The sequence below is a fragment of the Drosophila santomea genome, chromosome 3R (assembly GCF_016746245.2).
Source record: "Drosophila santomea strain STO CAGO 1482 chromosome 3R, Prin_Dsan_1.1, whole genome shotgun sequence".
NCBI classification, from domain to species: domain Eukaryota; kingdom Metazoa; phylum Arthropoda; class Insecta; order Diptera; family Drosophilidae; genus Drosophila; species Drosophila santomea.
In genome coordinates, this window is record NC_053019.2 from 14,289,662 (window position 1) to 14,314,386 (window position 24,725).

Here is a 24,725-nt window from a genome sequence, read left to right on the forward strand (position 1 = left end):
CAGCAAAAAAGATATCTGACAATTGATATATTTTATCAGCTGGTAGATACTCGCGTTCTCCGCTTTACGGTAGGCCTGTCGCTGGCCGTGATTCATTTGAAATAAGCCTCAATAAGTCGTGATAAAGTCACAAAAATATTCAAGGGCCTTGGGTCCAATGTTTGTTACTCACTCCATTGCGGTGTCCTGGCTGACTTGTTCTAATGGATCGGTTGAGGGGCACAAAGTTCAACGTGAGCCATCGTTTTGGGGCATACCCCCAAAAAGTAAGGGAGCTCCAGAAATAGTAAATCAGCTCTGGATAAGCGGATGACGTGTTGCAGCTACTTGGAAATGTGTTATCAATCCCATTTAATTGATTTGATTACCAAATGTCAAATATAATTTTTCGAGTTGATAAAAGTCCTGTTCGGTCTTGTATCAACCATAATTATTTCAATTTATAAACAAAAAAGATTGGTGCCGTTCTGTTTTTCCGTGTTATTACTCTCAAATATCAAATCAATCAAATCAAATAATATTAAATATAAATAATATTAAATCAATTGCAAATTGATGTTTTTATTTTATTTAAAAGAGTACTTTTTTTTACATATAAAATGTTATTACATTACATAAAGGTTATTAAGGTAATGTGTTCTTACTAGAATAATCGTATGTTCAGAAATCGCTGGAATCGCTTGGTAGCCTCCCGTAGTGTTATTTTCTTTGTTTCCGGGATAACGATCCCAAAGAAAATCACACCAACCAGAAGAATGATACCCACTGACAAATAGTAATGGTAGAAGAAATTCTCCAAACCCTTGTTGTATCCGACAATATTAATAATGTGGATCGTTTGCTCGAAGCCAATGATGTATCCCACAAAAAAGGGCTTCACTCTTATGGGGAAGGCCTCGCCCAGATAGACGGATGAGCTGCACACGAAGAGTCCTGCGAATGCCTGAAAAGCGACTCCCAGTCTCCAAACCTGGTACATGTAGTAGGTGTGGAGCACATTTGCCGGATTTGCATAGGAGACAGCCATGCAGAGCATCAGGATAGCCATGCAGAGAAGACCCACGAGTGAGATGAGCTTGCGCCCCAACTTGTCCAAGGATGCTTGGGCCACTAGGACGCCTAGCAAACGCACCAGTCCCCAAACAGTCACGGGCCAACAGGAAATAGATCCTTCGGTCAGGAGAGTACTCTTGATTAGAGACTCGGAGAGGGCCAGCGAAAACGAGAAGGCGACAAATCCACGGTAAAGCAGCAGTTTTATAAAGGGCACCACTGAGCTCCAAAGCTCCTGCCAAAACGTCCTCTTCTGGCTCTCCGCTACGTATAGCTGAACCTCCTCGAATTCCAGATCCACTGAGTGGTTGAAGCTTCCCATTAGGGTCTGGTGGCATTTGCGAGCCTTCTCCTTCTGTTTGAGACGCAAATAGAAGATTGGCGACTCGATCGAGAGAGCTGTCATTCCAAGACCAATTATAGAGAACACAATTCCGATGATGCCATGAACCTCGTTAACGGATGCTTCCTTGTCATCCACCCATTGAGTGTCATAGATAACCTGAAAGTATTAGCATTATTGGCACATTTTAAACGTTTCTCTATAAGAAGTCTAATTATTTAGGAACCTGGATGGCAATGCCCAAGGCCAGACCAAACTGCTCCATAGATCCGCTAACCCCGCGATGGTTGTCTGTCGCCACTTCGGCACTATGGATGAGGAACGGAACGGTTATTAATCCGATTCCTGCTCCAGCTACGTAACGAGCGGTCAGAAGACATCCGTAATGAAAGGGTTTACACGTGAATATTATAGATCCAGTCAATTGCATTAGACCTCCAAGAACCTGCATATAATTCTTATTGCATGTGTCTAACTTGTTAACGTTTCACTCACATAGAAGGGCAACTTTGGCAGGAAGGTCATGGTCAAGGAGGACAAGGCTGCTCCAGCCAAAACTCCAATGAACCAACTGCATTTAAACACTTGCGTGGCCGTGGTGTTTAGGGTCTGATTCCAGCCCGAACTGTGGGCAAGGTCCATGCCACCGTAGACATAAAGAAAAAACACTGACAAAAGATGATTTGTAAAAGAAGGAGCATTCCTTAAACGCACAAGCTTCATTTTCAATACCCACCTGCATAGGCCACGTTAAGTTGCTTGTTGACTTGCCGTACGGGTCGTGGATTGCTGGTGGGTGAAATCATTTGGATCGGAGGTTCCGGAGAAGCTGGATTTGGTTTATATCCTTCTGCGTAGTCCTTTGTGTCAGAAGGATTCGGACCAGTCGTAACGTAAGCGATAGTCATGTTTCCTTCTTTCTTGTAACTGGTCGGAATGATGCCTTTTGTTCGATCCGCTCAACTTGATGGACAAGTAAGAACTATATGGGTTTTAAAAACCAATTGCAGTGCCGTACACATTTTCTGAGGGATTAGAGCAATATTTGAAAAGCTTTTAAATATAGTCTTAGGGCACTATAAAGTAGTTCCGCCAGTAAAAGTAAAACCCAATGAGGCTCGATAAAAATGTTGACTTTTCATTTGACAAAATGCTGAAGAAAATTTTGCCAGAAACAGTTTCTTGGCATAAATAAGCACTTAATTATTTGTTGCACTTATGTAGCAGAATATAAATAAAAATACTTCTTCATAGAAAACTTATCGGAAATTTTTATGTTTACAAAACTACGAAAAAGTAAACAATGTTTTTTTGTCTATGAATTTTTTAGTTGTTCTTTCAATTAAATGCTTATGCTATAATGCTTATAACATGACATTATATTATTACGAATTACGAATTATATTATTACGAATTACGAATTTAATTAACAATGTTTTTTGTCTGTGAATTCTTGAGTTGTTATTCAAATTAAATGCTAATGCTATAATGCTTATTATTACGAATCTAATTTTATTAACTTAAATCAGTAAGAGAAAAAGTGTATTTTGTAAGAATTATAATGAGTCTGGAGTCTTAGACCTAGTACATTTGTAAGTCGTACCACTTCTGAAATCGATGGCCAGCCTTCCTCAGCGTCATCTTCTTTGTCTCCGGCATGGATACGGTTAAGAAGATCATGCCCACCAGCATGATAATGCCTACGGCCAGGAAATACTGGAACATGAAATCTTTGCTGGGCGCTGAGCTTGCGCAGGCAATTACGACGATATGGACGATCTGCTCAATGATGACAATCACTCCGACCATGAACGATTTGACCCGCATGGGAAAGGCCTCGCCCATATATGCTGATGAGCTGCACACGAAGAGTCCTGCGAACGCCTGGAGGGCCATTCCGATATTGCAGGCTGAGGTCATCTCGTTAAAGCTAATTATGTTCAGCACGTCGGCATATAGACCTGCCAGTCCGAGCATAAGTCCGGCCATAACGAGGAGGCCAACCATGGACACAACCTTGCGGCCCAAAGTGTCCAGGAATAAGAAAGCCACCGTGACCCCGATCCCACGGAGAACACCAAATAAGTAGATTGGCCAAAGACTGCTGCCTTTCTCCGCTACTGCGGTGCTCGAGATGATCGACATGGTCAGCGGCAGAGAGAAGGAGAATGCAACGAAGCAGCGGAAGAGCAGCATTTTCAGGAAGGGTATCACCGAAGCCACCAGCTCCTCGCCCAGCGTGCGATTGTCGCTCTCCGCCACGTACTTCCTGGCCTCTTCCAGAGTTGCACTAACGGTACCGGGATTATGGCTCAAAAGTTTCTCCTGGCTCTGCAGCGCCCTGTTTTGCATATTTCGCCGTAGATAGAAGATTGGCGACTCTATCACCAGGGCAGTCATCGCCAAACCACACAGGGAGAATACGATCCCTAAGATGCCGTGGATCTCGTTTGGGTTTGAGCTAATTATTGAAGTCCACTCCGTAGTAAAAATCACTTGAAAGAAAATTCCCAGGGCTAGTCCGGACTGCTCCATTCCGCCGTTGACTCCTCGAAGGTTGCAGGATGCCACCTCCGCGTTGTGAATGAGGAAGGGCACCGTAATGAAGCCAATCCCCAAGCCGGCCAAATAGCGGGCGGCCAGGCAGGCCGAATAGTCTCCAGGTGCAGCTGTGAATATAATGGAGCCAGTAAGTTGCATCAGACCCCCGAAAACCTAGAAATTGTTTTAGGAAAAGCATATAAACATATATCTGTACACAGAGATAATGGCGCGTCTTACGTAGTAGACCAGCTTAGGCAGAAAAGTCATGGAGGCAGTGGCGGCTACTGCTCCAATGATGACACCTACAAACCAACAGTAGGAGTATTCCGTAAACAGGAGGACGCTGTATGGTTGACTCCAGCCCAAGCTAGCGGCCATGTCCATACCACCATAGATGAGTAGGAAGAAAACTGGAAGAAGAGTGTCGGTAAAGACATGCGATTTTCGACTTTGTAGTCCCATTTCCTCACCTGCATAGGAGGCATGATTCTGTTTATTGATGCGCGTAAAGTATCCTCTGTTATTAGTGGTTACAGCCGGTTTTCTGGGCTCAGGTGGAGGTGCGGTGGCAAAGATGATGGTTTCCTGTGGGGGGTCGGGTACTGGACCCGCATTTGTGGTTTGTATAACACTCATTCTTACAGAGTCGATATTTTTCGTTCGGAAGCTCGTGAGTTACTGGGGACCACAAGAAGTCCACAATTGTGCTTAAATCGGACAAAAGTTGGTCCGAACTTGGCGATACTGATATCTAGCTGATAAGTAAATGACATTATAATCAGTTTATAGATACTGGTGTCTTCACCGATTTTACTCGATTCGATTCAATTCAATTGGTTGTTTGGCCTTGAATATGATTCATGATCAGTGAAAATGGGGACTTTTCGGGTAGTCAACCCGGTGGGGTAAACTAATAATAGTTTTTATATATCATTGGACTTTATTGATTTTTAAGTCTTTAGCAATAAAAAGGGACTCCTGATAGAAGGTTGACTTTTATTTCCCACCTATTTAAAATATTGGAAATTTCATAAAAAGAGATTTTGGATTTATTCGGATTTTTTTATGCCCTTCCATCGTCTAGCCCAGACTTTTTCCCAACTATCCAAGACCGGGATGGATGCAGCCATGTGTTGCATGATGACTCCCCAGCGTCTGTTTATCGTTTTCATGATGTTTGGCATCATAATTCCAGAGAGCAAGACAGCGACAAACTCATGAGGCTTAAAAAAATAATCGTAATCATAATCATCCCAGCGCCGGCCGCACTCGAGTGTTTGCTTGAGTTGTCTCAAATTGCGTAATGTCTGCACTGACATTGCCATTTCCATCCACACCCAACTTCATTCCGGCTAGACCAGCATCTTTGCGAGTCAATCTATCTTGTTGCGCCTCAAACTGTCAAATTGCGCCACATGTCCATGGATTCGAGTGGTGGGGCATCGGGGAGACAGTCTGTTGCCTTTTGCCTGTCATTTGACGCTGCTCGACAAATTAGCCAAACGCCTCGCCAAGGCATCCCATCTCCAGATCCAGGCACATCAGCAGTGCCATCTCCATTTCGTTTCGAGGGATTCAAGTACATTTTAATGAGTTTATGCACAAAGTTGTCTAATGGCGTAAAAATTATGAGCGCCAACATGTGGCTACGGATATCTGAGTGTGAGTAGCGGTGGGGGTATGGGTATGGGTATGGGGGTAGATGGAGATAGAGATAGATCTGGAGTGGAGCATGGCTCCTAAGCACTTTGCATAAATTCCTGAACTGCTGCTGGCGTTCGGGTGGAACGCGGCGACGTCTGCCAGCCCACTAATGGAGTCTAATTACTCTAGCCGACAGCTTGACGCGAATCTCTTGGCTAATAAAAATGTATTAAGACAGCGCACAGACATTCGCCAACTGTTGTTTATTCATCGGCTTCCTCTCAGCTTCTACAAATGGGACATATAGGAATCGTCATGTGACCATCAAGTGAGTGCTTCTGCTCGGCTCCGCGATCCCACTTGTGCATTTTCCGTCTGCCTCTGGGCCAACTGGCTTTTAAAGGCCATCTCCAAGCACCTCTGGCTGAACCTCACCACCAGCATTACGTATACGCACTTCAGCGAGAGCAACAGCACACGCTTCCAGTTGAGGTAGGTGCGAGTCCAGGACGAAGATGTTGGCATGCCGCTTATCTTGGGGGAGGTTTGCCAGGGGAGACCTCACTCAAACTAGCTTTACAATTTAAAGATATAAGGTGCCGAAAAAGTGACACATAACTCAGATGTTTCACAAAAAATATATACCTACTCAAAAATTTTAAAATACACATTACACGGTCTTCAAAAGATGCATGAAAATAAATAATTGCAATGTTTCCGCCCGGGATTGAACCGGGGGCCTTCCGCGTGTTAGGCGGATGTGATAACCACTACACCACGGAAACACGTGATGGGGTGAATTTACAACTTTTCAGTTTTAAGGATATTTTAAGTAATTTGAAATAAGATTCGAATAACGTGCATAGTGCACAACCAGGCCTTGAAAACTTTAAATAAACTTCAAGTTACATTTTAATTACAATCTTAGCTTAATAATCTTTGTATCTTGACAACACATTTTAAATAGTCTAATTAACATTGTGTTATGCCTTGAAATTATTCCAAAATTAATTTAATATATATTTTAATGATTTCTGCTTTACTAAAATGCATTATTTGTGCAAAAATATTTATTGCCGAAACCCGGGATTGAACCGGGGACCTTTAGATCTTCAGTCTAACGCTCTCCCAACTGAGCTATTTCGGCCACTTGATTCTTCGCGTCGAAGTTGTGAATTTGCGTATTTTGCCAATATATTTAAACTTTTCCTCTTGAATCGTGTACATGCAGTACTTTTTCAGTAAACCTATTTTTAAAGCGTACTTATGAAGACATACAAATAAATCTCTAAATTCATTTTACTTTTCCATTTTTAGCCTGTCACAGGCACTGACAGTTGCAAAAATGTATGTTGACACTTGCATGTCTTAAAGTCCAAATCAATTTTACAAAAACTTATTGCAGCTGCCGGGTTTGAGCAGCGGAAATTTCTCTTTATAGGTGAGCTGAATACAAAACAAATATTGTTAGTAAGGGAAAGAGTGCAAAAATTACCTCAATATCTCTTTAAATTTTAATTTTTATGACGTTCTGGCACATGGGAGTCCAAACAAGTATAATAATACATTTTAGTACTGCGACGATAACAACGACTCGTATGCGATGGCAAGGCTACATTATTTTGAGATCATAATTTTGGCAAGCTTTCAGAAACAATATTGCGATCTTTTAAATAGAAAACTTGGAAATAAATAAATAAGGCAATAAACTGGCAAACAGAAAACTTGGAAATAAATAAATAAGGCAATAAGCTGACAAAGCTCTTGGGTTGTATTAAAGCACACAACCTGATCCTCTGTATATATGAGAACTTAATGTTTATATGTTTTTTATATATGGCTCCAGCTGGAGCCATTAGATTGGTTTTTGATAATTAAAAATTAAGTTGGAAACTTATTTTAATATGATTTCTGAAATAATCAAGCTGAGGAATGCACGGGCTTCATATCCCCTTTTTCCTTTAAAAGCAAATTTGAAATCCAATGAAATTGTAAAACCTGATCCTCTGTATATCTGTAGATATATACATATATATTAAAGATATATGGTGAAGCACCTTCCAGCTGGAGCCTTTGTGAGTGTGCAACTAATGCGGCTTCCGTTTGACGCCCGGCGCTGAAAGCTGAGCCCCAGCTGAAGTCCACTGCGTCAGCCGTTGTCTTCATCATCGTTCTCCGCTGCTATCCTGGCGTTTTTTTTAATGATTCACATTTTTGAAAGCAGATTCTTTGAAAGAGAATCCACGCCTTCGCCCCGCCCTGAAATTGTTTATGATTTATCGCCTGCCCACAAGCCTCATATTTTGTGTGTGTCTTGACCACTGTCCATTTGGTCCAAGGTGAGCTGGTTTTTTTCTTTCGCCCGCATTATTATTATTATTATAATTATTCGTGGTTTTGTGTGTCATCACTTTAGAATTGCCTGCTGGCCTGGAGGCCTTTCTGTTGAAAAACTATTTGCGAATCGCGGACATCGGCGACGACAACAAAACACATTCTTTTTATATGTCAAGAGAATGTTTAACATTTTTGCTACAATTTCTATTTTCGGTGCTATTCATTTTGGGACCAGACCTTGACGGCAATGAGAACTGGGAAGATTAGAACAATTGCGAAGGGAGAGCGAAATTTATTTTGTTGAGTGCTAAAAATATATTAGTTTTTGGTCATGTACATGTGTCGGTCTTTAAACTGATAATCAGCTTTTGTGATAAGAAAGGCAGAATGTAAAAAATCGATTTCAAGCACGTCGGGGAAAAACGCTACCCTTAAAAGGTATCTCTTATATGCAAATGTCAGGCAACAATTTTCCTTCGCAAAACTCCAAATAGCCATGCATTTGGACGAGTGAAGTTGCGGTCGTTAGCTGACTGTTTGCTAGCAGTGTGTGTGTTGCAGTGGAAAATGGCTAAGTGGGTCACAATTAGATTTGATTTGTTTATGCCACAACGACAGGACTTGTTCCTCAGCCCCGTTTGACTGCGAAGTTATTGCGAAGAGGCAGGACGTTGTGTGACAGCTTAAATAGAGCAATTGTAGGATATTTTTAACTCACTAATAACGCTAGCAGTAACAGAGTTTGTTCAATCGCTTTTAACCTTTGCTGGCAATTGCGAATTGCATTTGTTGAGTGGCTCGGGCCTTCTAACCATAACTTGTAATTGAGTTAGTTGCATAAATTCTTGTTTTTATGATTTTTTTTCTGCCAGCAGCAGCTGCAAAATAATTTGCTAAAATGTGTGTAAAACAAATTGCATGAGATTCCATTACAAAATAACTGCAGACATGTGCTTGAGTAAGAAACTAATTTGGCTGCTACTTTATAGAAAAGGAATAAATATTCATTTGGCAATGCGGCGCGGCCATAAAGGCAATTGAAACCTTAAAATCGGAGCCCCTCCCAGTTCGTTGCCCTCTTGGAAATGAGCCATTAATCGAGCTAAACGTGAATCTCGACACTTCGCTCTGGTGTCACTCTCCCTGTTATAATTCTGACAAAATGACAAACAGACATGCGAAAATACAACAAGAAAACCAAAAAGATTTATTTTCAGTAATTTCAGAAACAATTTGTTGCCATTGAAATTTATTGTTGCGCCGGCGGAACACGATTTAAATATGTTCCGCTACGAGCACTCACTCACGACATTTGGTTTTTATTTCCATTAACAAATCGTTCCTAACCCACTCCAATCCGTTGGGATCTTTCGCATACTTATATATATACATATACATATATTTTGTTTATTTTTTGGCTTCCTCGTCTAACACTTGTCGTCTGACTGACCGAATTCGGAACGTGCCTCAAAGTCATTCACATTGTATTTTTTTTTGCACATTATCTTGTCTTTTACGAGTTTCATTTTCATACGGGACAGTGTTATTTTAATAGATTAAAGCGTGCGAACAATTTCAAAATTATTCGTCCAAAGGGCTGAATGACATTTAAACTTTGTCAAATAGATTCGAAGAGCACTTTAACCTTCCTGAATAATAAACTCATCTTGAGCTTAGTGATTCCCTTGATGCATTCCTCATAATCACCTGCTTAAGTGTCAGGCCAAAGCGGACTTAAATATTTCAAGTCCATTACAAAACTGTCACAACATGTTGGGGTTTTGCGGAGTTGAGTAAGCCAGAAACGCAAATTGGCTTAGCGCACGGCCCCTTTAAGTGACACTTGCCACACGTTCTAGCCCCCACTATGGATGTACAAAATAATGTAGGCGTTTCGGTTTAGGTTTTGGGGTCCCCATTAAATATGCATAAATCGAACCGGAAAAGCCGCCAGTAACGAAGACGCTGCTGTTGCACTCGAATGCGAGTGGGAGTTGCTCCATTCTCCATGCTCCATGCGCCACGTTCCATGTCCCATGATGCATTCGCGACAGCCGAGCCTGAGTTAGCTTTTAAATAGTTAGTTAAGCGTTAAATTGACTCGGCAAAAGGCATCAACTGGTCACATGTCAGACCCAATCCCTAGCCGCCTGGCTGCCTTGTTAATTGCATAATTAAGCGCAAAGTTGGACTTGGCAGGGGTTCAGCCTACGCAGTCGCTGCTCCACATTTGCTCCACATGGCCCGGGTCTCCGCACTCCGGACTCTGGACTCCAAACTCCCGACTTCGCCACTCGCCAACTTTGGCCCACTTGAGTCTCGCTGACATGCCGGCTAATGAGTCGCCGCTCCAATCCGCAGTCATTGCCAGGAACTGGGCTGATAACGAGGAATTTATAATTTGTTTGCCTGGCCGTCAGATTAGTCAACATCACTATCTTTTTGCATATTCATAAGAGGCAGGAGTTTGCAGCTACCGTAGCTCCACACTCTCAAATGGTCTTCGACTCTAAGATATGTGTAATTGAATGCTTCCTTGTCCCATCTGGAGATTTATCTGATGGCTTTCCCTTTTCTGACAGCTTTGGGTTTTCCGCCCGACTTCTTTTCACGTCGACTGTGTAATCATTTTGTACGCTGGATAAGAGACTTCGCCTTATTTGACATGCAATTGGATTGTCACGTTTTAAAGAGGTTTGAAATTTATTAATTTCGTTGTACTGGACTTGCCATGCCAAGACAATTGTGAAAATCTGGCGTAGAATAATAGGCCGATTGGGGATTGTTTAAAAAATTCTTTAATCATGTGCGCTTACACACACATATACTTTTTTTAGCTGTTGATCTAGGGCTTACTTTTCAGTTTCTTTAATATCTACAGAGATTTTTTTCAAATCAACTTGGGCCTACAAATGTTGGTAATAAAATATTATGATCACCTAGCAACAGGCACGATTTGAGATTTGCAGAAAATGGAATTAAGATGGGAGAATCCGAAGAATCGGGGCGTAAAGGAGAAGGATACAAGACCAAAGTCATGAAATTCATGAATGAATCAGGAAATCGTGTTGGCTTTCATCCTCCCTGCATGCCGCCAATCTCTCGACTCTTTCGGCTGCGTTTGGTAAGACAAGATTGCTGGTGTTGCCAAGTCGGGAACACGTTCACTGTGGTCCAGACCGAAGAGGCCGCCCGCTCCTAACCGGCTGCCCCTGTGCCTGCCTCCTACTCCGATCCCCATCCCTATGCGATCGGAGCATGCGTGACGTCTGTCGTCTGTCAGCAGGCGACAGGAAGATGCCGCACCAAAAGAACGAGAATCCGGAGAATCGGGAGAATCGGGCTCTTTCGGTTGCGTCTGTTTGCCGAGAAACATGTTTCCTTTTTTAGGGCCGAAGCTGTTGGGTCAGGCCTGACCCAAACTCGTTTCCATCTTGGCTGCTTGGGGCTGCACATGCAGGGGCCAGCCATCAAACCAACCGAAAGCAGCCTTGAAGAAATAAGGAAGTTTCTTCAGTCAAGTGGATGAGGGTTTCCAGCTGCTTTCACAATGGATGCACTTCAGTTGGCTTTCCTTCTGTTTTTATTTTTTTTCGTTCTACTCAAGCTGGCCTGCAATTGTGATGGCAAATCTGCAACATTTCGATTGCGATTAGAAAGGGAAGAACGAAACATAATTGAGCATGAATAAATAAAATGCCTGGCAAAATATTGCATTTGCAATTGGGATGGCGGTGGAGTGGGAGGCTTTCTCTATTGTGCCACTCTCAAGTGGCTCATTGAGTTGGCTTCTAGCCATCCATATAGCAATGCATCTTGCATCCACCGCCGGATGTTCGGCATCTCCATTTCCATCTATCAGCTATTTGTGTTGCAACCTGCGTCGTAACGTTGCTGCCAGTTTTATTTTCTGTTGGCCTTATTTCTGTTGCATATTTAACTAAAGTTTGTTTTTTTCGCAGCATGTCAAATTCGAACTCCACTCCCAAAACTTTTTGCAGGAAGTTATTGTGGTTGTGCAACAGTTTAGTTCGAACCGAGCTGGAAATGGAAGATTGCAAATTGGACAGGGCGATTGGGAGCACACTGTGTATTAGAGTTATAACAAAATTGAGAGATTTTCTTGGATATACTAAACTTATGACAGTATATCATTCCATTTTGGTATCATTCCATTTGAGAACAGCCAGGAACGGCGATATTGGCAGAGAGTTCGTCACAGACCTTAAAGTTCAGCCTCGAAAGCAAAGACTATCTTGAAGAGCGATCTCTTTCCTTTGTTGTTGAATCGCTTTGCTCACTTCAAGGTCGAGTCAAAGCGTTAAGTGCCCTGGCGAATGCAGAAGGTCTTGACTTACTGGAGCTTTCATGGTGTTCGAATCTTTAAGAAGCGGCTAAAGTGCATGCCTAGTTTCCTTGGTGGAACTTGCAATGCAACAAACAGCGGCAATGTGACCACATAATTCACACTTAAACGGCACCAGTAAACCTCTTTATTTCCCCCACACAACTTAGTCTTCTTCGAGATGGGCAGGTTGTGTGGGTGGTGGATTGCTTGGATTTTGCAATGGCAGCTCATAGCCAAGCAAGCATAAAGTGCACAAGAAAATGTCCGTGAATTTGCCGCAGAATAAGGGAAGAGCTACTGCGAATGCAGTTTTCACTTAACGGCAAGTGCCACATAAATTTCACCAAGGACGCAAATACACTTCACCGGAAAGCAAGCGGAAGGTGGGTGGTTGGTTGCCAGGCTCTGACAGTAACCGACATTCGGTGATAAGTGGACAAAATGTGCATCGCTCTGATTTGCCGCTCTTGGACAAACAATCTTGGCAAATATTTGGTACCAAGGACACTCGGGTAGAGGTCAACTGGGGCATGAAATTTCGAGGCAGGCAAAACAGCTGCAGATTGCAAAGCAGCTGCAAAACCGGCAGCCAAAATCAGGTCCAAAAAAAGATGCTTGAGTTGGCTTGAATCGCGGCGAATAGCAACTCTGAAGACAAATTATTTCCACACTATGCAGTTAATGTTGCATCTTTAATGCCGCAAAGAGGTTAAAAGTTATATACTATCATTCTTTTTACAGGTTACCAAAAGATGACGTTGCTGGCGTTTTGAGCGAGGCTGCAGAGGCGCTAGATTAGCGCCCAGGACTTAAAGCCTTACGTTCTTTCCCACCTTAAACGATGATGCAGCACTCCAGTTTACGCCTGATAATTGGCGGCCTGATACTCCTTCTCTTCGTGCTGCATGTCTTCAGTAAGGAACAGGGATCTCATTCCCACAAACGCAGCCACTCGGCAAAGAGATTCTCGCGGGACTCCAACTCCGCACGTGAGCGACGACCAAACATAATCCTTATTCTGACCGATGACCAGGATGTGGAACTGGGCTCCCTAAACTTCATGCCGCGCACGCTGCGGCTTCTTAGAGATGGAGGAGCTGAATTCCGGCACGCGTATACGACCACACCCATGTGCTGTCCGGCGAGATCCTCTCTGCTGACCGGGATGTACGTGCACAACCACATGGTGTTCACCAACAATGACAACTGCTCCAGTCCCCAGTGGCAGGCCACTCATGAGACGCGATCCTATGCCACATATCTGTCGAATGCAGGCTATCGCACCGGCTATTTCGGAAAGTATCTAAACAAGTACAATGGGTCCTATATCCCACCAGGTTGGCGAGAGTGGGGAGGTCTGATTATGAACTCCAAGTACTACAACTACAGCATCAACCTTAATGGGCAAAAAATTAAGCACGGCTTTGACTACGCTAAGGACTACTATCCGGACCTGATAGCCAATGACTCAATTGCCTTCCTCCGCTCCTCAAAGCAGCAGAACCAGCGCAAGCCCGTGCTGCTCACCATGAGTTTTCCTGCACCACATGGCCCTGAGGATTCTGCTCCTCAGTATAGTCATCTTTTCTTCAATGTGACCACCCATCAGTAAGTAAATACCTTACCTATTTATGCCCGATACTCGCTGCTAATACAATATATTAGTATATTAGTGTCCGTCCGTTAGAACGTTGAGATATCGGAAACTATAGAAGCTACAAAGTGTTAATTTGAATTTACGCATGCTGTAGTTGCATTTACTCCCACGCTCTTGAAAAATATTTAGATTTTTAAAATCGAATACACCGCTCCTTCTTGTTGGCAATAGTTTTTAACATTTAGTTTGCACTTATAGCACTCCATCGTATGATCACGCGCCGAATCCAGACAAGCAATGGATTCTGAGGGTCACCGAACCTATGCAGCCTGTTCACAAAAGGTTCACCAATCTTCTCATGACGAAGCGCCTGCAAACACTCCAAAGCGTCGACGTGGCCGTGGAGAGGGTATACAACGAACTAAAGGAACTCGGAGAGTTGGACAACACGTATATAGTTTACACTTCCGATCATGGTTATCATCTGGGTCAGTTTGGACTTATCAAGGGAAAAAGTTTTCCCTTTGAGTTTGATGTCCGCGTGCCGTTCCTTATTCGTGGTCCAGGGATTCAGGCCTCCAAGGTGTAAGTACTATGACTTTATAGATTTCGCGAAGCCAATAATAATGATTTTCATTAGGGTCAATGAGATTGTTTTAAATGTGGATCTGGCCCCTACCTTCCTGGACATGGGTGGTGTGCCAACCCCTCAGCATATGGATGGGCGCAGCATACTGCCACTGCTGCTGAGCAGAAATCGCGCTGTCCGGGACAACTGGCCGGATAGCTTCCTAATTGAGAGTTCCGGCAGAAGGGAGACGGCTGAGCAGATAGCCGAATCTCGTGCCCGTCTTCAAATTGAACGGCGAAACATGAAACTGGTCAATAGTTCGCTACTTGAAGATTTCCTCGAAGGAGCAGGCGAAAGTACCACTATTATTTCGAGCAGCAGCACCGCCGCCACCTTGATGAGCTCAACCGTTCAGCAGCAGGAGGATGGTGAAGAGGAAGTGGAAACGGACAACGAAGAGGAAGATGTAGATGGTGATGGTGCCATGGACAGCTCAGCAGCTGCCCTAGAAGAAGATGACCTCGACGATGCCGCCTTCGAGGAGGGCGATGAAGAGCTTGATCAGGAGTTCCAGCAGAACAACGATCTTCCACTGGCACCCTATATAACCAAGATGATGCGTCTTAACTCGGAGTGCTCCGACCCGGCGCTACTCAAAAACTGTCTACCTGGACAAAAATGGAAGTGCGTCAATGAGGAGGGACGTTGGCGGAAGCACAAGTGCAAGTTCCATGTGAGTTGAGAGACAAAGTATATTGTGTGATAGATATTATAAATGTATGATTTATTACAGCTCCAGTTAGAGCATCAGTTGGCTGCGATGCCCAGGAAGCAATATCAACGTAACTGTGCCTGTTTTACTCCTGATGGAGTAGTCTATACCAAGATCCGAGCCCCTTCTGCTGGAGTGCATCGCGTCAACAAGCGCACTCATCACGGCCAAGGAAGGCGTCGAAACAAGCGGGAGGTGTTCCACACAGAGTTACCTGACGAGATGGAGGAGCTGTTGGATCTCCACCAGGTCGTCGATCAACTTGTATGTATGATGAATACACATCGCAGAAAGCGTGATTTGTCCGGAAGCAGCAACGAGACTATTGCCCAGGTCATTCAGCAGATACAAAGCACCCTGGAGATCTTGGAGCTTAAATTCAACGAGCACGAGCTGCACGCGTCCAACTCTAGTGGCAACTCATATGAGCGGGGAGAAAAGTATCCCAAATCTGGTGGCCATCGCTGCTTTGTGGATGCGACCACCGCTAAGGTGAACTGCTCAAATGTGATATACGACGACGAAAAGACGTGGCGTACTTCGCGAACTCAAATTGATATGCTGATTAAGCTTCTAAAGGACAAGATTGGCAAGCTAAAGGAGATGAAGAAGCAGTTGAGGGAAAGCAATAAGCAGGCCTTGGCAGCTGGCAGAAGAAATGATAACCGACGGCGTAATGATCCCAGTATACTGGAGAGTGGAGCCGGGCCAGAGTTCAACATGAGCTATTTTACTGACACCAGCAGCACGCCAAGATCAAACGTTGTGGGCCAAACGGAAGTATTCCAAGGAAACGTATTCGATTCTTCGGAGCAGTCGCATCGATTTACATCGCGAGCAGAATGCTATTGCGAACCAGATGTGGGCGAGAAGTAAGTAAAGCAATAAATTTGGATAATTAGACACATCTAACCTATTATTTTTCACCTTTAGCCATGCGGACTCTAAAGAAATGGCGCGTGAGGCACGCAGGAAGCTTAAAGAGGAGCGACAGCGCAAGAAGGAACGGAAACGCATTAAGAAGGCACGTCTGGAAAAGGAGTGTCTGTCCGAAAAGATGAACTGCTTCTCGCACGACAATCAGCACTGGCGAACGGCTCCCCTCTGGAACGACAGTCCTTTTTGCTTCTGCATGAACGCCAATAATAACACCTACTCCTGCCTAAGGACCATTAATGGCACCCACAACTTTTTGTACTGCGAGTTTACCACAGGCCTTATCACCTTCTATAACCTGACCATTGGTAAGAGGCCACTATTAAGAAGTTAAAAAATTATCGAATAATATTTGGGGATTTACTTTCGCCCAATTAGATCGCTTTGAAACAATAAACCGCGCAGCAAGCCTTACGCCTGGAGAGAGGTCCCACATGCACGATGCTTTACATCAGCTGAAAGGCTGTCGGGGACGCAGCTGCAGCATCCGCCGACATCAGAATCACCTGGAGAGCGGATCCAGTGCTCCACTACTGCCCATCAATCAAGTGCACCGCAACAACAAACGAAAGCACTGTGAGCCTCTTAACTGAATAAGTTGATTTCTTTTTTCTATTTCCTGTTCCTGCTGGTTACAGCTCCTCTCGCGGGTGCAGTAGGCAACTTTGCCTTCGTAGGCCCACGACAGGATATAGATGCACTGCCTCCGATGAAGCGGCGAAAGCTATCCAAGTACAACAGGTGAGCAATGTCGACTGGAGTTAGCAAATCAAAAGTCTATCTTGTTCCTAAAACTGTTTCAGATTGACTGGCTCGCAGCAGTCGCACATGAAGCGACGTCCCTGGAAGCAGATGCCCCTCCAGCAATCTCCCAGATTCTTGCGCACGCATTCTGTGACACCAGCCCAAGCCTAAAGATACGGCGGGACCTAGTAACCAACACACATATCCTATGCGTATCTTTTGTACCTTGCTTGCCTGCTTCTAATCTTTGGTTTGTCCCATTTAATGTTTTCATACATAAATAAGACTGTGTTTTAATCTATCTTCTAATATTTAGATTTCTTTAATCAAACTGTGTGTAGTACAGTACTTGCTACATTTGGCTTGCAATATTTATAGCTAGAGCTACATTTTTAACTAGCTTCTAGGCCACCTAATTTGTACATAAATTTAATATCGAAATTTTACGTAAACTAAATAAATTATTTAGCGAATTGGTTAAAAGTTAAATTAGTTGAGCATACGTAGCAAAGATTTTATAAATTAAAGCGAACCCAAACGAAATTGTATTTATTGGCCTATGCTAACGGAAAAATGTTATTGTGTATTAGAAAAAAAACAAAAAAAAATATTTATGTCGAACTAGATACGTTCTAATTGTTAAGTACCCTACCCGAATTCCCAAAGACGTTTTGTAGCAGTCCAGCTTAAAATCGAACAAATATATAGTATTTGCCTCGTTAAAAATGTCATCAAATTAACTCAAGATTAATATATATAAAATGAATTATTAATAAACAATCCAATAAAACTGCAACGAATTACTTTTATCACGAACAAACTTAGTTCCATTATTCATCGTTGCGGGCGATTGAAATTCGTCCCACTGGCTCTGGGGTGCGGGAAGGAGCAACCAAAGAGGCATTGCACTAGCGAATCTCGTCCTAAACTCGGAGGTGAACTCGCTAGCAACAGGAGGACCAACAAGATACCCGTACGGCAGTAGAGGCTTCTCAGGGTACATTGATTTTGCACTGACAAAGGGTGTGCTGGGCATCCACGCTAACATAAGTGCGGTTAATGAGCTTAGCTACGACCACCTGCCTCTGGTAATTACGCTGGATGCGGGGGCAATATGCTACCCTAAGATGGAGCGGCTTATCACTAGGAGTACTAAACTGGGGGTAATCCAATCGCAACTAGAATCCACACTGCCCCACAACGATACCTTAAACTCTGGTCAGGATGTTGATGACGCTATTGAACTGCTCACCAACAATATCAAGTCAGCAGCTAGATTGGCAACTCGCAGCATATCTCGGCAGCCCGCGGCAGATCGAATCCCAATAACCAGGGAGATCCTGCTGCTTATATCTGAGAAGAGGCGCTTACGCACTAGGTGGATGAGGTCCCGTCACCCGTTGGACAAGACGGAATGGAATCGAGCTCTGAGTAGGCTCCGATGCGCGTTGGTGCGGCACAAATCCGCATGGTTCGACGAAAGGCTTGCCAATACTGAAGTCGAAAGCGAAGCGACGCATTCGCTGTGGAAGGCCACGCGCGCAATCAAAAGGCGTTGCACGAGGAAGGCGCCTTTAGTCGATAGCAAGGGACATGGTGTCGGACCGACTTGGGACAAGCGGAGGTATTCGCTGCGCACCTCGCTGAGCTTGCCAGCCTGCAACAGGTTGAAGAAACTCAGGAGCGGTTGAACGAAGCGCTTCAAATGGATCTGCCAATCACGCCGTTTGAACCCTGCGAGGTAGCCGAAGTCATTGTGCGCCAGAGTAGCAACAAAGCACCAGGACATGACGTCATCTGCAACGCCACATTGAAGGCCCTGCCCAGTCAAGCGATCCTCTACATAACGTTGGTTTTCAACGCTATTGCGAGGTTGCAATACTTCCCTTATCAGTGGAAGCTCGGGATAATCTCCATGGTCCACAAACCTGGCAAGCCGGAAAGGGAGCCCGCCTCCTACCGGCCGATCAGTATCCTCCCTTCAATTTCAAAGGTGTTTTAGAGACTGATTGCTGTCCGGATTGTAAGGATTATGGAAGCCCAGGGGATTACCCCTGAGCACCAGTTCGGTTTTCGTGCTGGCCACTGTACTGTCGAGCAGCTCCATCGGGTCGTCGAGCAAGTTCTGACTGCCTACGACAGCAAGGAATATTGCAACAGCCTCTTCTTGGACATTCGAGAAGCGTTTGATCGAGTGTGGCACACATTTGGCCACATTTGCCGATGACGTGTGCTTCACCTACAGGTCCCGATGCGAGCACGACGCAGCCGATGGTATACAGGACTTTGCAGATCGGTTCTCGGAATGAGCAAGACGTTGGAACATTGCCATCAATAGCAGTAAATCCAACAGCGTCTGCTATACTTTCAAGGCGGAGAACGCCAACGCCCGTCTACATCGAGGCAGCCCCTGTACCACAGCCGAACGCAGCAAAATACCTTGGAGTGCTTCTGGATCGCAGACTCACATTTGCCAAGCATGTGACCGACATTAGAACGCGCCTACGTGCTAAGGTGGCGAAGCACTACTGGCTACTTTGTCCGCGCAGTAAATTTTCGCTATCCAACAAGCTGACAATTTACAAACAGATTTTAGCTCCAAACTGGAAGTAAGGGTGCCAAATCTGGGGCTTGGCATGCGACAGCCAAATCAAAAGAATCCAGGCTATACAAAATAAGGTCGCAAGACTCATCACCGTATGCGAGTGGTTTGTGCGAAACACCACCCTGCACAGAGACCTGAAACTCGCAACGGTATTTGACGAGATAAGCCAGCACTGAATAGAAGACAACCGAGGGATCTCATTTCCCGATCTCCTGTGACAAGGGTCAGCAGAAGCTGATGCTTATCTTAATTCCTATATGTTATCTGTGATTGTTATGTAATTGTAGTAAAATCATTGTAAAATAGAAAAAGCAAACTGTAGTTAGACGGCGCGCCCAAATGGGCTGAATTAATAGAAAAGAAGGACACAAAGGGGTTTTAAGATTTTCCCGTATGCCTTAATAAATAAAATTTAAAAAAAAAAATGTCCATTATTGAATGTGAATTGGAAAAAAGGGTGCATACTTTTAGGCAGATCGACCCTTATTTTGCTTCGTAAACAGCAACATTTTTGTAGAATTCCTTACACGAAGCTGTAATTCAAGCGTTCATATTTCGAAAAATGTCTGCTTGTACAAAAGTGTTTTTTTTTTTTAATCTAATAAGAGCGGTCCTAGCTCATATAAAACGAAAGTAAATTTTTCGGAAATAACGTTTACTCACTACCGGTTATCAGAACCTGAATCAGAACATAAAAGTTGTATTTTTTTGCTCACATATTCGGTTTTGGCTATCGCAGAGCACTGTTTTATATGATTTATTAACGACCCTTCTCTGGTATATATGGTTCAAGAGCTCGAGTTCAAATGATAATATTGCCTATCAGGCAAGAATATTAGAGATTAGTTGTTCCGTTTGCCGTTAAGCCTTTAGCCCCACGATTTGCCACACTTCACCGTGTGTGCATTCCGCTCAGATACAGTTGATAACATCTGGAGACGGATAGCGAAGGCGAAGAGAGCGTGATGCGCACCCGATAAGGGAGTTCCGTTGGCTACAGCGGGGTGGGGTTCAGTTCCCAATAACCTGAGCATCTTTGGGATCGTCATCGGCAACAGCACAGATGTAAATAAGATCACCCGAGGGCGCTAATTGAGCCACCAAGATGTTTTCATCGGCCGTCCGATATGTTTACCGCCTTGCAAATTCACACTTGACACTTGAAGCGCTAATTTCCGCTGCAGTCCGGACATTTGGGGATCGGTGGGGGGCATGATGTTAGGCTGCCAGTTCGGCTCGAGCGGAGAACATGCGCTTATCGCAGTTATCAAAAAACAGAGAGATAGCGGTCCGTCTGGTGAGAAACAGCAGCGGTGCCAACTCGAAAACCGGTCCGCAGCGCGTTTTGTGGAGATATCGTGTTAAAAATGTACGCAAGCAACGAAGCTATCAGCTGAAAAATTGTATTTATTGTGGCCTATGCGACAAAACAAGACGATCACATGATAAATATACGAGTATACCTGGCAACAAGGCCTCGTCCACAAGTCCAACCACTTTACGATTCGCAAGCTGTAGACCAGTAGAGATATCGTGCTGAAATTTCACAATGCCGAGAATCGCACTCCCAAACGGGGCCTGCCGGCAATCTGATGGTGGAACTTTATGCCCAGGCACGTATTTCGCTTTATGGTGGGTATTCTATAAAAATTGCAAAAGCAATTAAACTTCAGAATTCAACCCAATTTCAAATGCCTGAAATATATGTTTAGAGCACGTATAAACCGCTTAGTCTGCGCTTCAGCTAATTAAGTTACTATAAAGCCAAATTCGTTAATTAAACATACCTTAACTTTATTGACATATATTATTAATCACGCCTGTCGATTCGGAATTTGCTAATGATTTTCTCAATCTTTTATGTCAGATCGATTAACTCAAAAACGAGTATCTTCACGTTGTAAAATGTAATCACTAACCACTGAATGTGGGCAAATTCGATGTTCAGTTATTATAAAACCGAATATACGACTTAGTAAATGATTAATGTCAATTTACTAATTGTCTTTTTTAATTTTTAGTAAACAAACGGTAACCAGGATATTAAATAATTTTGTAATATTCTATGTAGTTTATATTTTTTGCTCTTACCCGTTTTAAATAAAAGATCACAAAAATAAATTACACGAGATTCCTGTTATACTTTTACAAAAAAAAAAAGTATTAAAAAAATGTATAAATAAAAATGCTTGCCTTTCACTTAACTTACTTGTTGTAGGTGCCATTAATGGCAGAGACCACATAAAAGTCTGTGAAGGCTACTACTACCGGACATAGATAAGAGTTTTAGTTCTCTCATGCCTTTTCTTCTCTTGACCCAGTTTAGAAAATACATTTAATGTCAGGAATAAAACGCTTTAGTTTTTTAATAATACACATTTTGTTTCTACTTCCACTATTTTTACGGAGTACACATATAATACACATAAATATATACAATTAATAATCCAAAGTTCTGCTGAGCAGCGTACAATCTAGACGTCCTTCTTGGGGTGTGATTCAAGCAGTTTTTGGGTCACCTGCCGCAGGAGCTGCAGCTGCTGTTCATAGTTGTGAACCGTGGCCAGCTCTTCAGCGTGGTTGTGGTGGTGTGGATGACTATGATCGTGCTCGTGACCGTGGGTGTGGGTGTGGCCCGATGCTGACCTGGTCTCAGTCTCAATCTCTTGGTGATTGTGTGTCTGTTCCGACGAGGAGCAACTGCTGTGGCTGTGGCTGTGACCATGTCCACCACTGGAAGCTGTAAGCGATAAGAAAGGTTAGTTACACGATCTAGGGCTGAACCACATAAGCAGTTAAGATTGCCAATACTTATCGGATAGACCCTATTTGCTCATAGTGATTTACACACTCCGCTCTAGATTGCTAAACATTTATTTCGTCATGGTAGCATGGAAGTTAATTTCCAACACCCCACTTCCAAGCAATGATTTATGAGCGTTTTGTCCTGCCTTATCTAGCCCTAGACCATATAAAAACCTATCCGACTTTTTGTTAATCACATACTTGTGGCGTAAACTTGTCGTACGAATTTTTATCCCGTGCTCATCAATACAAGTTTGAATGCGGTTTTCACGGTGCTTTTTCGCTTGGGCAACCCCCTGATTTTTGCGAGATGACTTCATGGCGGGGACGGGATTTTTATTTTCCCTTTACTATAGGTATACAGAGTGACAAACTGTCTTGTATCTGAGCATGCAAAACAAATCGCAGCAAGGTCTGTTACAAGGTCAACCACGCAGTATTCAGCGGATCAGCTATGTATATAGAACCTGTTCCCAATTCCCAATCGATTCCGGTTAAAGAATGTCATCTGACACACCCGGTGACGATCGTACTAATTACCGCTAAGCCTGCTATCTAAGTTTCAGCAATTGAAGGACTAGTGAAGTCTAGTCTAGGCAATACATAGATATGTAAGTGTAATTGAACTAAATTGTAAAATATTAGGGTAAAAAAAAACTAATAAAAATGCATGGCAAACTAAATTTGCACGACCAAGTCGTAATTCACATCTCAAATTCCTTTCCACTAAATCCCTACGATTTGCACCCAGTAATTGTTATTTATATGTAAATATAGTACTTACTCAACTGCTGCAGCCCAAACATGACAAGGAAGCCGACGAACAGGGCCAAATAGGCGCGCAGTCCGGATCGATTTTTCGAGAGTATCTCGAAGAACACCACGTATATGAGCGTGCCACAGGCGAATCCCTGCAGAATGGCGGAGACCAGACTGGGTCCGGATGTCTCCTGACCGTGGTTTATCAAAATCCCGATGCCGATCCCCAGCGGGCTAACCACTGCGAAGGTTAGCACATACAGAACGGCTAGTAACATGCGGGTCCTGGCAACAATCAGCTCGACGCCCACGCAGAAGGCCAGGACCAGTTTGTGTGCCGAAACGGCGCCAAACATAAACCACACCGAACTGGCGGAGCTCTCCAGGCCAATGGCCATGCCCTCAAAGAGTTCATGCAACGACAGAGCGGAAACAATGAAGAGTCCTCGCAGGGATGAAGCCAGCATGTCCCCTGGAGCGGCATCGTCTGCAATTACTGGAAGATGGCTATGTCCATGTCCATGACCGTGGCTGTGTCCGTGTCCATTAGCCTGTTGCTGGGGCTTGGTGGCAAACTTTTGCTGCTCCAGATCGTTCTGCAGGAGATTCTGCACCGAGAGTGTTCCAAGCTCGGCGGTGCCAGTCAAAGGCGCCGGTGGGGCAGAGGGTGTGGTTGTGTTGCCTTCCGTGGGTTTCAGCAGGTGGCTGTTCCGGATGCTGTGACCCCGCTCAAAGGCGGCGCCCGCCTCATCCTTCTGATGATGATGGACATACGTGTGCATGGCCTCCTCGATGAAATACATAAGAAAGAAGCCGCAGCACATGAGCAGCTCGGCCAGCGGAAACGTAAGCTCTCCGATGATGCCGCACTCTTGCAGCTCCTCGACGACCTCCTGAACTTCGGGCAGGAGATGGAGAAAGGTGGTGGCTAGCAGGACGCCACCTCCAAAGTACAGCAGGCACTTTACTACGATGGCGGATCGTGCATTTGTCTGGTTCTCCGTCCAGCGATAGCAGCGGTTGAGCAAGAAGGGAATGGATCCACAAATCGCGCTGGCGCAGAATAGCACCACCATGGCTGTGACCTTGGCAACCAGAACGCCACTCTCGTCGTCCTCGTCATGATCATGATCATGATCGTCGTCATTATCATCATGATCCTCCCCGTCGTGACGTGATGTCCAACGGTTTGACGGCTCATCGATTTGCAGGAAGCACTTGAGGAAATTATTCACTTGCGTTTGATTCATGTTGCTTTTGTTGTCTGTTTGTTTGTTTTGTTTCGATTTTACTTGGTTTGTTTGGATTTCCACAGATCTCCCGAACCAGCTAAAAGACTCCGGACTCCGGCTCTCCTCTCTGACCACCTGTGGTCGTAAGCGAGCAGCTCTCTTGCCTAAAACTGTTATTCCAGCACCAGCAGCATGTGTCGCGCTTGGAATCTCAATCGACTGGGTTGTGGGTTGGGCTCATCTGGTTGGGCTGGGTTCTGCACTTGCATACCGCTTTTCACTTTTTCAGTTACTTTTCTTTCACTTCGTTTGAGTTACGAGCCTGTCCTAGTTGGTAGTACTGATTGGGTTGATAGGTATTTGGATATGTTTCTGATTTTTTTTTAGCTCCGCACAGGTGTTGAGCGCTTGAGGCGACCTCGCAGACTGACGGAG

The 24,725-nt window shown here is 44.1% G+C and overlaps 5 protein-coding genes and 2 non-coding genes across 7 annotated transcripts in view; 1 reads left to right on the forward strand and 6 right to left on the reverse strand.

Annotated features, from left to right (window-relative positions):
* The window catches only part of LOC120450855 (extracellular sulfatase SULF-1 homolog), a 28,559-nt gene extending 10,874 nt beyond the window's left edge, over window positions 1–17,685 (forward strand). The window contains exons 3-10 of the mRNA XM_039634067.2: window positions 13,011–13,877; window positions 14,125–14,451; window positions 14,507–15,170; window positions 15,231–16,081; window positions 16,143–16,453; window positions 16,524–16,721; window positions 16,784–16,886; window positions 16,949–17,685. Of these exons, the coding sequence (XP_039490001.1) occupies window positions 13,111–13,877; window positions 14,125–14,451; window positions 14,507–15,170; window positions 15,231–16,081; window positions 16,143–16,453; window positions 16,524–16,721; window positions 16,784–16,886; window positions 16,949–17,060 (3,333 nt within the window). The 5' untranslated portion in view covers window positions 13,011–13,110 and the 3' untranslated portion in view covers window positions 17,061–17,685. The remainder of the gene's footprint in view (window positions 1–13,010; window positions 13,878–14,124; window positions 14,452–14,506; window positions 15,171–15,230; window positions 16,082–16,142; window positions 16,454–16,523; window positions 16,722–16,783; window positions 16,887–16,948) is intronic.
* On the reverse strand, window positions 571–2,379 carry LOC120450857 (probable polyol transporter 6). Its single transcript, XM_039634069.2, has 4 exons — window positions 2,133–2,379; window positions 1,892–2,064; window positions 1,623–1,841; window positions 571–1,555 (listed from the first exon to the last, which is right to left on the reverse strand). The coding sequence occupies exons 1-4, from the start codon at window positions 2,302–2,304 to the stop codon at window positions 644–646; spliced, it is 1,476 nt and encodes a 491-aa protein (XP_039490003.1). The 5' UTR covers window positions 2,305–2,379; the 3' UTR covers window positions 571–643.
* LOC120450858 lies at window positions 2,825–4,606 on the reverse strand. The gene is made up of 3 exons (XM_039634071.2): window positions 4,411–4,606; window positions 4,178–4,350; window positions 2,825–4,111 (listed from the first exon to the last, which is right to left on the reverse strand). The coding sequence occupies exons 1-3, from the start codon at window positions 4,574–4,576 to the stop codon at window positions 2,978–2,980; spliced, it is 1,473 nt and encodes a 490-aa protein (XP_039490005.1). The 5' UTR covers window positions 4,577–4,606; the 3' UTR covers window positions 2,825–2,977.
* Window positions 5,829–6,213, reverse strand: LOC120450859. The gene has a single exon (XM_039634072.2). The coding sequence runs from the start codon at window positions 6,107–6,109 to the stop codon at window positions 5,909–5,911; it is 201 nt and encodes a 66-aa protein (XP_039490006.1). The 5' UTR covers window positions 6,110–6,213; the 3' UTR covers window positions 5,829–5,908.
* Window positions 6,297–6,369, reverse strand: Trnav-aac. Its single transcript has one exon. It is a non-coding gene; the product is annotated as a tRNA-Val (tRNA).
* Window positions 6,659–6,731, reverse strand: Trnaf-gaa. Its single transcript has one exon. It is a non-coding gene; the product is annotated as a tRNA-Phe (tRNA).
* Window positions 17,686–21,852: 4,167 nt separating the features above from the next.
* LOC120453459 (zinc transporter ZIP1) lies at window positions 21,853–24,725 on the reverse strand. Its single transcript, XM_039638176.2, has 2 exons — window positions 23,084–24,725; window positions 21,853–22,234 (listed from the first exon to the last, which is right to left on the reverse strand). The coding sequence occupies exons 1-2, from the start codon at window positions 24,306–24,308 to the stop codon at window positions 21,969–21,971; spliced, it is 1,491 nt and encodes a 496-aa protein (XP_039494110.1). The 5' UTR covers window positions 24,309–24,725; the 3' UTR covers window positions 21,853–21,968.

What these genes read in the sequence shown, in the direction of transcription:
- LOC120450857 (XM_039634069.2), bottom strand. Translation starts at nt 2,304, where the DNA reads ATGACTATCGCTTACGTTACGACTGGTCCGAATCCTTCTGACACAAAG. An exon ending in ACTTAACGTGGCCTATGCAG is followed by an intron (nt 2,065 to 2,132) that starts GTGGGTATTGAA and finishes ATCTTTTGTCAG; the next exon opens with TGTTTTTTCTTTATGTCTAC. An exon ending in CCTTGGGCATTGCCATCCAG is followed by an intron (nt 1,556 to 1,622) that starts GTTCCTAAATAA and finishes TAATACTTTCAG; the next exon opens with GTTATCTATGACACTCAATG.
- LOC120450858 (XM_039634071.2), bottom strand. Translation starts at nt 4,576, where the DNA reads ATGAGTGTTATACAAACCACAAATGCGGGTCCAGTACCCGACCCCCCA. An exon ending in GAATCATGCCTCCTATGCAG is followed by an intron (nt 4,351 to 4,410) that starts GTGAGGAAATGG and finishes CTCTTCTTCCAG; the next exon opens with TTTTCTTCCTACTCATCTAT. An exon ending in TGCCTAAGCTGGTCTACTAC is followed by an intron (nt 4,112 to 4,177) that starts GTAAGACGCGCC and finishes AACAATTTCTAG; the next exon opens with GTTTTCGGGGGTCTGATGCA.
- LOC120450859 (XM_039634072.2), bottom strand. Translation starts at nt 6,109, where the DNA reads ATGCCAACATCTTCGTCCTGGACTCGCACCTACCTCAACTGGAAGCGT.
- LOC120453459 (XM_039638176.2), bottom strand. Translation starts at nt 24,308, where the DNA reads ATGAATCAAACGCAAGTGAATAATTTCCTCAAGTGCTTCCTGCAAATC. An exon ending in GTTTGGGCTGCAGCAGTTGA is followed by an intron (nt 22,235 to 23,083) that starts GTAAGTACTATA and finishes TATCGCTTACAG; the next exon opens with CTTCCAGTGGTGGACATGGT.